Source organism: Scyliorhinus torazame, chromosome 11 (assembly GCF_047496885.1).
Source record: "Scyliorhinus torazame isolate Kashiwa2021f chromosome 11, sScyTor2.1, whole genome shotgun sequence".
In the NCBI taxonomy this organism is placed as follows: domain Eukaryota; kingdom Metazoa; phylum Chordata; class Chondrichthyes; order Carcharhiniformes; family Scyliorhinidae; genus Scyliorhinus; species Scyliorhinus torazame.
In genome coordinates, this window is record NC_092717.1 from 140,736,947 (window position 1) to 140,749,820 (window position 12,874).

The 12,874-nt window shown below is 45.9% G+C and overlaps 1 protein-coding gene across 20 annotated transcripts in view; it reads right to left on the bottom strand.

The window, feature by feature from the left end:
• dtna (dystrobrevin, alpha) overlaps positions 1 to 12,874 on the bottom strand; it is a 513,111-nt gene that overhangs the window by 22,083 nt on the left and 478,154 nt on the right. For 13 of the 20 annotated variants that reach the window (XM_072467819.1, XM_072467814.1, XM_072467818.1 and 10 more), the window contains 2 exons: positions 7,366 to 7,534; positions 6,593 to 6,725 (listed from right to left, as the gene is read on the bottom strand). In XM_072467819.1, coding sequence (XP_072323920.1) covers positions 6,593 to 6,725; positions 7,366 to 7,534 — 302 coding nt within the window. Of the gene's footprint in view, positions 1 to 4,163; positions 4,203 to 6,592; positions 6,726 to 7,365; positions 7,535 to 12,874 lie in introns of all 20 variants that reach the window. The other 7 variants (XM_072467824.1, XM_072467825.1, XM_072467829.1 and 4 more) reach the window with 1 other exon arrangement.

Sequence of the window (12,874 nt, forward strand, 5' to 3'; positions counted from 1 at the left end):
AAACAGACAGGTGGAGAGGGAGAACGCGACGGTCTGGAAAACCGTCCTCCTGGCCCTACGGTCTAGAAGACTCCCAGTCTCCCGCTGGTAGGAGGTCCTCTCCGAAGCGCTCCACTCCATCCGGTCGCTCCTGTGTACAGCCACCAACGAGACTCCTCACGAGTGTATGTTTGCTTTCCCCAGGAAATCCACCTCCGGGGTCTCGCTCCCGTCCAGGCTGACAGTCCCAGGGCCCGTCCTCCTCCGGAAGCATGCGAGGAGCCATAAATCCAACCCCCTCGTCGAGAAGGTCCTGCTCCTCCATGCAAGCCCCCAATATGCCTACGTGGCACACCAGGACAGGTGACAGGACACAGTCTCCCTTCAGGATTTGGCACCAGCAGGCTCCCCAGCGACCATCACCTCCACCCCTGATCTAACACCATCTTCCCCCACCCCTGCCCACCTACCTCATGAACTAGCACCCGCAGGCCCACCGGCGGCCATCACCACCACCTCTGCCCATACACCGCCCCCCCCTCCACCGACTCAACAACTGGGTGAAGAAGAGGACAACACGCTCCCGGACGCGCAGGTCTCGACACCGCTGGGATTGGCGATCACGGCGGAAGGTCAAGGCCCCTGACAGACTTGACCTTTAAGACCACTTCACCCCCGCCGGACTCTTTTTTTAAAAACAGGGGGTGAATGTGGTAAACCACTGTATTGAATAGTGTTGTGTTGTTACATGCCTGGGCTTGTCCAGGCTGGCTCCGCCTGTGGCTCCTCCCCTCGGGCTCATGTATACAGGTGGCTAGTCTCCACCTCTGACCCAGTTCGGGACCAGAGGCCAAGAGGCTTGCTGTTTAGTGTATTAAAGACTCAGTTACGTTCATCGCTCATCGTGTGTTTATTGATGGCATATAAATCTGCAAAGGCTCCAGTTTAAGAGCCTTGGCTATGGCTCCTCTTCCGTTCTCCCTGGCTAAATGGACTTTTAATTCGGTGGTGGTGGCCATCTTGAGAATGTGGAGACAGTTTAGGCAGCATTTTGAGTTTGGGGCTATGTCATTGTTGGCCCCAATCTGTAAGAATCATCATTTTGTACTGGGAGAGGGAGCTGGGCCAGGTGTTTGAGGGGGGGGGGGGTGAAGCAAGACTCTGCATAGGTCAACCCCACCTCGTCATGCGCTAGGCTCAGCCTGATTCAATTTAAAGTGGTTCAAAGGGCACATCTGACCAGGGGGCAGATGAGTGGGTTCTTCTCGGAAGTAGGTGATTGGATTGGATTGGATTTGTTTATTGTCACGTGTACCGAGGTACAGTGAAAAGTATTTTTCTGCGAGCAGCTCAACAGATCATTAAGTACATGAGAAGAAAAGGGAATGAAAGAAAATACATAATAAGGCAACACAACATATACAATGTAACTACAAAAGCACTGGCATCGGATGAAGCATACAGGGTGTAGTGTTAATGAAATCAGTCCATACGAGGGTCATTTAGGAGTCTGGTGACAGTGGGGAAGAAGCTGTTTTTGAGTCTGTTCGTGCGTGTTCTCAGACTTCTGTATCTCCTGCCCGATGGAAGAAGTTGGAAGAGTGAGTAAGCCGGGTGGGAGGGATCTTTGATTATACTGCCCGCTTTCCCCAGGCAGCGGGAGGTGTAGATGGAGTCAATGGATGGGAGGCAGGTTCGTGTGATGGACTGGGCGGTGTTCACGACTCTCTGAAGTTTCTTGCGGTCCTGGGCCGAGCAGTTGCCATACCAGGCTGTGATGCAGCCTGATAGGATGCTTTCTATGGTGCATCTGTAAAAGTTGGTAAGAGTCAATGTGGACATGCCGAATTTCGTTAGTTTCCTGAGGAAGTATAGGCGCTGTTGTGCTTTCTTGGTGGTAGTGTCAACGTGGGTGGACCAGGACAGATTTTTGGAGATGTGCACCCCTAGGAATTTGAAACTGCTAACCATCTCCACCTCGGCCCCGTTGATGCTGACAGGGGTGTGTACAGTACTTTGCTTCCTGAAGTCAATTACCAGCTCTTTAGTTTTGCTGACATTGAGGGAGAGATTGTTGTCGCTACACCACTCCACTAGGTTCTCGATCTCCCTCCTGTATTCGGACTCATCGTTATTCGAGATCCGGCCCACTATGGTCGTATCGTCAGCAAACTTGTAGATGGAGTTGGAACCAAGTTTTGCCACGCAGACGTGTGTGTACAGGGAGTAGAGTAGGGGGCTAAGTACGCAGCCTTGCGGGGCGCCGGTGTTGAGGACTATTGTGGAGGAGGTGTTGTTGTTCATTCTTACTGATTGCGGTCTGTTGGTCAGAAAATCGAGGATCCAGTTGCAGAGTGGGGAGCCATTCCTAGGTTTTGGAGCTTTGATATGAGCTTGGCTGGGATTATGGTGTTGAAGGCGGAGCTGTAGTCAATAAATAGGAGTCTAATGTAGGAGTCCTTGTTTTCGAGATGCTCTAGGGATGAGTGTAGGGCCAGGGAAATGGTGTCTGATGTGGACCGGTTGCAGCGGTATGCGAATTGCAGTGGATCAAGGCGTTCTGGGAGTATGGAGGTGATGCGCTTCATGATCAACCTCTCGAAGCACTTCATTACGACTGAAGTCAGGGCCACTGGTCGGTAGTCATTGAGGCACGTAGCCTGGTTCTTCTTTGGTACCAGTATGATGGTGGTCTTCTTGAAGCAGGTGGGGACCTCGGAGTGGAGTAGGGACAGGTTAAAGATGTCCGTGAATACCTAAATTGAGGAAAGTGCAATGGGAACATTGCCTATACCTACCCCACTGCATTAAGTACACTTGGGCAGAATCTGGTTGGAGTATTGTGTTCAGTTTTGGTCTCCTTACCTGAGAAAGGACGCACTGGCGCTGGAGGGTGTGCAGAGGAGATTCACTAGGTTAATCCCAGAGGTGAGGGGGTCGGATTATGAGGAGAGGTTGAGTACTCTGGGACTGTACTCATTGGAATTTAGAAGGATGCGGGGGGATCTTATAGAAACATATAAAATTATGAAGGGAATAATAGGATACACGCAGACAGGTTGTTTCCACTGGCGGGTGAAAGCAGAACTGGGGGGCATAGCCTCAAAATAAGGGGCAGTAGATTTAGGACTGAGCTTAGGAGGAACTTCTTCACCCAAAGGGTGTGAATCTATGGAATTCCTTGCCCAGTGAAGCAGTTGAGGCTTAAATGTTTTCAAGATAAAGATAGATAGTTTTTTAAAGAATAAAGGGTTATGGTGTTCGGGCGGGAAAGTGAAGCTGAGTCCACAAAAGATCAGCCATGATCTCATTGAATGGCGGAGCAGGCTCGAAGGGCGTGGCCTACTCCTGCTCCTAGTTCTTATGTTCGTATGTTAAAGGAGAACTTTCAAATTTTGAAGAGGAAAATTCCTGATTTTGGGGAGAAAATTTGGAGTGATAGAACTTACTACCCAATTTTACTCAGTTTAGTGCCCCAATCTTGCTTAAAAATAGGTAGTATTTGCAAGTAAAATCCAAATTTTGGACTCAAACTTCTCTTGAAAGTTTTTTTTTGTCAGTGACTGGCAATAAACTAGTTGGGCAGGGGACCTATCCTGCGCTGTGCAACTACATCTTGAGACAAAGGACAAGATCAATACAATCCATAAATAAATGCATAGTTTGGGAACATTCAATACTCCACGGACTTATCAAGCAAAATTTGGCACTAGCCAGAATTTTACGGCTGTTCCGACCAGCGAGATGTTCTAGACTCGCCAACAACGAACACCACCGGGGCTTCCTGGCAGCGGGGAATGTGTACAACGGGAAACCCTGTTGACAGCGGCGGGAGCAAAGGATCCCGCTGCCGGCCAATGGCAGGCTGCCTCTGCCATCGTGGAACACACCACCTGGGGCACAGAAAATTCCGCCACTGAGTCTCATAAGTGCCTAAAAACGTGCACTCAATCCTCAAGACCAACAGTGATAATGTATTTGTAAGGAAGGTTTTGCAAAACAAAAAGGATTAAAATAAATAAACACTTGAAATGGGATGACCCATTCTGTGGGAGACCCTTTCATATTGTAGTACTTCAGCAAATTTGGTATGGCGCCTTACCAGACTGCACTGTCCTTAGAAAATCTACTTTAGAATGGAGCAGTGAGAACCAATTTACCAATGATAGATAAAAATTACTTACGCAGGACACAGAAGAGTTTGTTCACCCCTGCAAACTGACCTGTAAATAGCAGATAAAATAAGGAGAAAGAGAGATAGCCCAAAGAGTAAGTAATGTGACCACTCAAAAGAATAATGATGTTTTTAAAAGGCGTGATGTGCACATAAAATCTGAAACTTCAAATAAGAAATGTGGTGAAAAGAAAAAAAGAATATGTGGCATAGTATCTAGCATTAAGTGCCACTGGCGAAGTAGAATGTTAGTTAAAAGAACATTTAAAATATATAGCATGGATATTGATAATGTACCTCTGCTCCTAAAGGGAAATTGTTTGAAAGCAAAAGAGGAAGCTGAATGAGAATTTACTTAAAAATTTTAAGTACAATTTCTTTCAGTTTTTTTCCAATTCGATCTAATTCAACAATAAAGGCAAAGCTTTGTTTGAGAAAATGTAGCAACTGCATATGAAAGTGCTTGTTCTCTATTGTCTTCCTCCTCCAGAATATGCAAGTACAGCTCGTCACAAGTCACCACCGTTCACAGGACCCATGAGCATGAATAACAGATAAAGAACAGCTTTAAGAAGGCTTCATAAACTTTTACTACTTTCCTTTTACAAGAGAACACAGCAGAGAATGAATGGCAGTAAATTTCCCTTTCAGCAATAGTCTGGTGGAATAACTAGCCTGAATATTGCCAAAATCGTTTGACTTGTATAAAAATAGGGTAGGTGCCACAGCAGAATGGCAAGGCGGTCTATTCCACCAGATTACTTCACTGATAGTGAAGGTAGTTTTGGTTTGGAGTGGGTTAGCTCGTTGGCTGAATGACTGGTTCGTGATGCAGAGTGAAGACTAACAGCTCGGGTTCAATTCCTGTCCTGGCTGAGGTTATCCATGCCTTTTCAACGTTGCCCCGCACCTAAGGTGTGGTGACCCTCAGGTTAAATTACCACCAGTCAGATATCTCTCAAAAGGGGAGAGCAGCCTATTGTCCTTGGGGACTATGGCAACGTTCATTTTCATTTCAGTGAAGGTAGTAATGACCGCCAATGATACAAACAGATACAGAAAAACAGCAGTGCATCTTTGACAGCAAAAACATAGTTGAAACATTCAGCCAGAGCAGTCCCCAATGCATTAAAAGTTATTTTTTTATTTGTTTATGGGACATGGACGTTGCTGGCTGGGCCAGCATTTACTGCCCATCCCTAACTGCACTTGAGGGGGTAGTTGAGAGTCAACCACATTGCTGTGGGTCTGGAGTCACATGTAAGCCAGACCAGGCAAGGACGGCAGATTTCCTTCCTTAAGGGGCATTAGTGAACCAGGTGGGTTTTTATGACAATCGACAATGGCTTCATGGTCATCATTAGACTTTTAATTCCAGATTTTTATTGAATTCAAATTTCACCATCTGCAGTGGCATTTGTATGAAATTTGGGCTTTAGTGAGCCTAATGTATGATGGTGCATAGGCATGAACTGCCTCAGCACTTTCACATTGGATTTGTGCACAGTGCACATAGGTATTATGTGGATATTGCAGCATATACTGTGGCCACACATCGCAGCACTATCGCTGCCAAGGATCAACTATTAGCATCACTTTAGTTACACTTAAATACTATCAAAGAAGTAACTCAAAATACTATCAATAATTTCTGGTTTCAGGGAAAACACATTCTGTCAGATTGATTCCAAATTTGGGTAGCTCTTCCAACAAAATCACGATGACACAGTAAAAGAATGCCTGAGGAAATTGAGGATCTTTGTTTCAGTATTTTTCTAATGAAAATCAGACTAACAAGATTACAGAACAAAGTTCTTTGCAAGCCTTGAAATTTGGAATGCAGAAATTGGCAGTTTTATTTTGGCTAACTAGAATATATAATGTGGCGATGCCGGAGTTGGACTAGAATACTAGACTATATAAACAACTCAAAGGACATGCATTTTTGTTAAAGAAAGAATTGATTTCCTTTTAAAATTATTTCTACCATTGTCAGCACATGGTCAGTTCCAAATTGTCAGTGAAGTTTTGCAGAACCTGCAACAGGTTCCTCAAGCTGTGGCCAATATATAAGGATGCAAAGAATTAACAGGGACTCCCAATTACTCCCCTTCCCCATCCTTAAAATGCAAAAATAGCCGACCACTCCCGTAAACCAAATAACACATGGAGTAAAATGTCATGCAAAATGCAAATCAGTGGTCGAAGTTCTCAATTCCTTTTAAGAAGGCAACTTATATAGACCAGGTCACATGCACCTATTGTTATTGTTATCTCCCAAAGACTTGAAATTTAGTAACCTTATTTTAATAATTACCCCATTTCAACAAAGTCATGTATACCAGTGGCACTTCATTTTCTCTGGCCAAGTTGGCTGCCACAAATATGGCATGCAGCAGATCCTAGAAATTAATGACTGTTCATATTGGCCTGTCTCACCTGATAGCTCTCATCTTGCAATTTTTGCTTCAGATATTCCTCCAGTTTCAACTCATGTTCAAGTTGATGAACAGATTCATTTTCGTAACTTTCATCATCAGTTCTGATGTATGATTCACCGTCTTCTGTAACACTTACAAAGAAATAAACTATAAATAGCGGCATCTTTGCCATTTAATATTTGGCTCTATTTACATTTATATTCATAACTTTGTACTAGGATACCAAAAGGAAATTCACATTCTTTCCTCAGTCAAATACATTCTCTTATAATCCTGGTTTAGCAAGTGATAGTTAACCTTCTGTATTTATGTAATGTTTGTGCAGATGTAGCTGCTGCTTGTCAATAGGCCTGGTCATTCCTGTCTAAAACTTAGGAGCAAGCAATCTCTCTTCTCTGTTTGGCAGCTTGTATTCAATGTTGTACTACAGCAAACATGCCATATAAATGCAAGTTATTGGGGACGATTCTCCGATATTGAGGCCAAGTGTTCACGCCGTTGTGAACGCCGTTGCGTTTCACGACGGCGCAAACAGGGCCCTGACACGACCTATTCTGGCCCCCATAGGGGGCCAGCACGGCGCTGGAGCGGTTCACAGGGGAGAGAGAGAGAGAAAAGAGGCGGTGGGGTAGTAGCAAATAGAAAGAGATAGCCAAAGAATTGTCAAAAAAAGGCCTAAAGTATAACTTTCTGTTAGAAATGTCTATGTGCCTAACTTTTCAAAATTATATCATGACAAGATAAATAATGGTACTAATTATTCATACTTACATATCACTTTGAATTGTTCCTGTTGCAGCAGCACTGTGCACATAGCTGGGATTTCTGGCATTGATCTGAGCTAGAAAGGCCTTCTCAGAAGTTGGTGAAAGTACAATGTCATCTAAATGAGCTCGACCAAAATCAGAGTCCACATTGCTTTCTGTCTCACTGCCACCTTCTGCCGGGTTGAAAGCAAAACTTCCATTAGCAGCAACTGCTTAAATCTCCTGTCTACAGATATAAAGTTATGAGGTGGGCTGTGCTTGTATTGTACCACGTTATGAAGGTTCAACCTTACAAAGTACATGAGAGAATGAAAATTGCATCATTTATTAGTAGAGATATAATTTGTTATATTTTCAACATAGTGTAAGGTGAAGCACTTAAGACCTGGTAATAACCTTTAGGTGCGTCTATAATGTCAAACCAGACCCAGAGAAAACCCACGCAGACGTGGGGAGAATGGAACAGTGGCACAGTGGTTTAGCACTGCTGCACCACAGTGTCAGGGACCCAGGTTCAATTCCAGCTTCGGGTCACTGTCTGTGTCGAGTTTGTACATTCTCCCCGTGTCTGCGTGGGTTTCCTCTGGGTGCACCGGTTTCCTTCCACAGTCCAAAGATGTGCAGGTTAGGTGAACTGGTCATGCTAAATTGCCCTTAGTGTCCAAAAGGTTAGGTGGGGTTACTGGGTTATGGGCCTATGGGGAGGGTGCTCTTTCAGAGGGCCGGTGTAGACTCGATGGGCTGAATGCCCTCCTTCTGCACTGTGGGGACTCTATGATTCCATGAACGTGCAAATTCCACGCAGATAGTCACCTGAGGTTGGAATCAAACCTGGGTCCCTCGCGTTGTGAGGCAACAGTGCTAACCAATGATGCGTGGAATTGCCATTTCACCGCCACTATTTTGCGCTGAAACAATGGTTTCCCACTGGGAATTTTGTTGTGTCTTTTGTTTTATGGAAGAGGGAGAGGAGGTACAGATAGGTGCTTGGTCGGTCAGACAGTTGATTAGTGCAAAGCACACACCTGCTTGTTCTTCATAACACAATGTACATACAGGCGGAGACAATCCTATTGCCAGATATCGATGGGCCAATGTTGATTTTACAATAATGAGTTTTCTAAGTTAGTTAAGATTTGGGATGGTGTCTTTAAAGTAAAACAAATTGAGTCATGTGATCTATTCTAAAGTCTGCCTGGCAGCAAGCCTGGGTGGTTTGATTCTTAGAGATTAACAGGGGCTCAGAATGTTTTACTGAGAAGATGTTGCAAGGTGTTTACATTTAAGGAGGCATGGGATACTGGGAAATTTGGCCAGTTGGATAACGAACTGGCTAACCGATAGAAGTCAGAGAGTAGTGGTGGATGGCAAATATTCAGCCTGGAGCCCAATTACCAGTGGCGTACCACAGGGATCAGTTATGGGTCCTCTGCTGTTTGTGATTTTCATTAATGATTTGGATGAGGGAGTTGAAGGGTGGGTCAGTAAATTTGCAGACAATACGAAGATTGGTGAAGTTGTGGATAGTGAGGAGGGCTGTTGTCGGCTACAAAGAGACAGATAGGATGCAGAGCTAGGCTGAGAAGTGGCAGATGGAGTTTAACCCTGAAAAGTGTGAGGTTGTCTATTTTGGAAGGACAAATATGAATGCGGAATACAGGTTTAACGGTAGGGTTCTTGGCAATGTGGAGGAGCAGAGAGATCTTGGGGTCTATGTTCATAGATCTTTGAAAGTTGCCACTCAAGTGGATAGAGCTGTGAAGAAGGCCTATGGTGTGCTAGCGTTCATTAGCAGAGGGATTGAATTTAAGATCCGTGAGGTGATGATGCAGCTGTACAAAACCTTGGTAAGGCCATATTTGGAGTACTGTGTGCAGTTCTGGTTGCCTCATTCTAGGAAGGATGTGGAAGCTTTGGAAAAGGTGCAAAGGAGATTTATCAGGATGTTGCCTGGAATGGAGAGTAGGTCTTACGAGGAAAGATTGAGGGTTCTAGGGCTTTTCTCATTAGAACGGAGAAGGATGAGGGGAGACTTGATAGAGATTTATATGATGATCAGGGGAATAGATAGAGTAGACAGTCAGAGACTTTTTCCCCGGGTAGAACAAAGCATTACAAGGGGACATAAATTTAAGGTGAAGAGTGGAAGATATAGGGGGGATGTCAGAGGTAGGTTCTTTACCCAGAGAGTAGTGGGGACATGGAATGCACTGCCTGTGGAAGTAGTTGAGTCGGAAACATTAGGGACCTTCAAGCGGCTTTTGGATAGGTACATGGATTACGGTAAAATGATGGGGTGTAGATTAATTTGTTCTTAATCTAGGACAAAAGGTCGGCACAACATCGTGGGCCGAATGGCCTGTTCTGTGCTGTATTTTCTATGTTCTAACAGCAGCAGCCAATTATGCTAATAGTGGATAAACTGTGAGTTTCCAAAATCCCAGACAGCTGTTGATAATGTCTGATTCTGCTTTGGTTGTGTTGGCATCTCAGATTAACACCTGTATTCCACCAACATATATGGTTCGCACTGGTTAAACCAGACATGGCTTGCTGAAATGGTAGTCCTGATAATAAAAGACTTATAAATGAGAATAATCTTGAGATGGGTCTTGAAGGTTTCAAGTGATGAAACTGACTATTTCCTTTGCCAGCTTGTTCCACTGTCCGACTGTCCTTGGGAAGAAAGATTATTGATACACTGCCTTGGAAACAAATGGCTTTTGTAGTTTGTGTGGACGACTACCTCATGTTTTGCCATTGCCAGAGGGTACTGCTTTTGTCAAATCTCACTGCACCATTCCATATTTGATAGAACATGGCCAGTCAATTTTTCTCCCTCCTTTGCTGCAATGATTCCCATTTCAAATCTTTGATCCAGGATGTAACACTGGTGTATTTCCCATACTGATTCATCTTTGGATTGCTTCAATTTTATTTAAATCTCTCACCACATAAAGTTTCCAGAAACAACTTTTATACTCTATGATTGGACAAACAAATGTTTGGTAAGTTATAACTTTTGCAATACCAAATATTCCTCCCCAGAAATCCAAGATCTCTGTTTGCTTTGGATGTTATCTGCTGAATGGGGAATCTCCATTGAAGGTTTTTAAGATGGACCCCCAGGTATGATTGTGCTATCTGCTTGCGGGAGAAATTGATTACAGAATTTAAAGTAATCTGGTGGTGGATTCTTTTTGTTAGTCGCATACATTACATAGTATTTTTTGATAATGAATGCCATCTCCCATTGGTCCTGCAATACCATAGGACTGCCTTGCAGTGAATTGATCAGATCTTGAATTTTTCCTGATGCGTAAACCACACACTAAATAATTGCTCTCTGCTTTAAGAAAAATTATGGGCCGATCTAACAGAAAAGTTTCTAAGTGTAGTAGCGAGTGGAACAGCCGGGTGTTTCCCGATGACCAACCCGGTGACGCCGTCACCGGTATCTGACATTAATTAGGTTACGTAATGACTCCCCACAGGCTTCACATCGGAAAAGACTGTCCCATCAACTGACTCACCGGGACTATGCTCAGCAGTTCCTCACAAAAAAGGGGGAGCACTTCTTAAGCTGATCCCGCAAAGCAAGCCCCAGACAGCATGCCGCAATGCCACCTCGCAGAGAAGCTCCATGATTCGGAGATGCCACCCTGGTCCGACTGATGGACGCTGTGGAGTTCTAACAGAATACTCTGTTCCTCCGAGGGGTCCGGAGGGTCAGCCACAGACAGCCAGTGCCGCCTGGGAGGCATTGGCTGTCAGTGTGGGGAGTGTTACCAGGAGCATCGCCACCCAATACCACAAGAAGCTAAATGACCCCCACCGTGCTGCACTGGTGAGTTGACAACGATCCCCTGACGCCTGTCCCCTCCCAAACCTGCGTTTTCTCCCCACCAACGACCCTGCACTTGGACCCTCCGCCCCAGCGCTGTACTATGCCGGAAAATACTTGACACCCACCAGCATACTCCACCCTTGCCCAGTGATGCCTGCGCATGTCCCCTGCCATGCCTCCCACCCTGCGATGCATGCAGCGTGTGGCTCACAATGCCCCCTTTGTGTCCCCACAGGAGAAGTTGGCCCACAACAGACGGGAGAGGGCCCAGATGGGCAACAGCGTGCCGGACATCAGAATCCTCACCCCCTATGTGGAATGAGCCCTGGAGGTCATGGGGATGGCGAGTATAGATCGGTCATCAAATCGAGATAGGCCAATGCCGCAGAGGTGGGTACCCACCGGCCCCCACCCAGATAACCTTTCACACGTGAGTTCTACATGCCTGCATGATGATCTTTCCCTCTCAATGACCACATATCTATTCTCCTGCAGGATCTCCAGCCGATGGTGCTGGCCCATTCAGGGTGGACAACCGTCTCCCAAAAGAACACCCTGGAGGGAAGCTCCGAGGATGCCACTGTTGATGCGTCATAATCCCCACCCTCCACCAGCGCAGAGACACACCCCCTAATGGGCGAAAGTAGTGGTCAGGCTTCTGGGCACAATCTGGTGAGCACCACACAGTTGCTGATGTACATCAGGTGGAAGCAGTAACGTTCAGGGAAGACAGTAGTCGGGGGTCTGCTGGATCCCAGGACCCAGCCGGGTTCCAGTCAGATGACGAGCCTCTGGACCTGGCTATCCCGGAGCTGATGCAGTTGCTAGGGCGTGACCGTGAAATTCAGAGAGGGATGTCAGCGACACTCCGGTGGGTCCATAGCCGATTGGAGGAACCCCAATGGCTACGGATGCAGGGGATTGTTGTCAGCCTTGGGGGTCTGTGTGAGGATCTCGAGTGCCACACAGGAGTACATTACAAATAATGATGAGGGGGAAGTTTCACCCTGTGGGGGGCATTGAAAGTGGTGATCAGGGGAGAGATGATAACAGTTAAGGCACATGCGGACATGGAAGCTAGAGGAGCGATGGAAATTAGTGGATAAGATTTGAAGCATGGATCATAGATATGTAAGGGATCCGACCCTTGAACTGTTGGTGTGCAGGAAGTAACTGCAAATATAGTTCAACTTGATGTCACCGGACAAAGTGGTGCGGCAGTTGAGTCGGGCAAAAGGAGCAGTTTATGAGTATGGGGAGAAGGCTCTTGGCACATCTATTAAGATGGTAGGAGGCAGATAGGGAGACTGTTCAGGTTAAGGACCGGGAGGGTAAGTTGGTCTCCGATCCGGAGAAGGTGAATGATGTTCAAGGCTTTTTACGAGAAATTATATCTGTCAGAGCCACCAAAAGATGGACAAGGGACGGCTGAGTTTTTGGGGGTTTGGAATTTCCCCAAGGTTGGGGAGGAGCTGCGAATGGACTTGGAAGCCTCGCTTTGTTTGGAAGAGATCCAGGGAGCATTGAAAAGATACAATACGGGAAGGCACCAGGGCCAAATGGGTTCCCGGTGGAGTTCGGTAAAAAGTTCATGGATCAGTTGGGTCCACTGTGGCTGGGCATGTTTAGAGACTCCTTGGAGCGGGGCATTCTCCGGGGATATTGG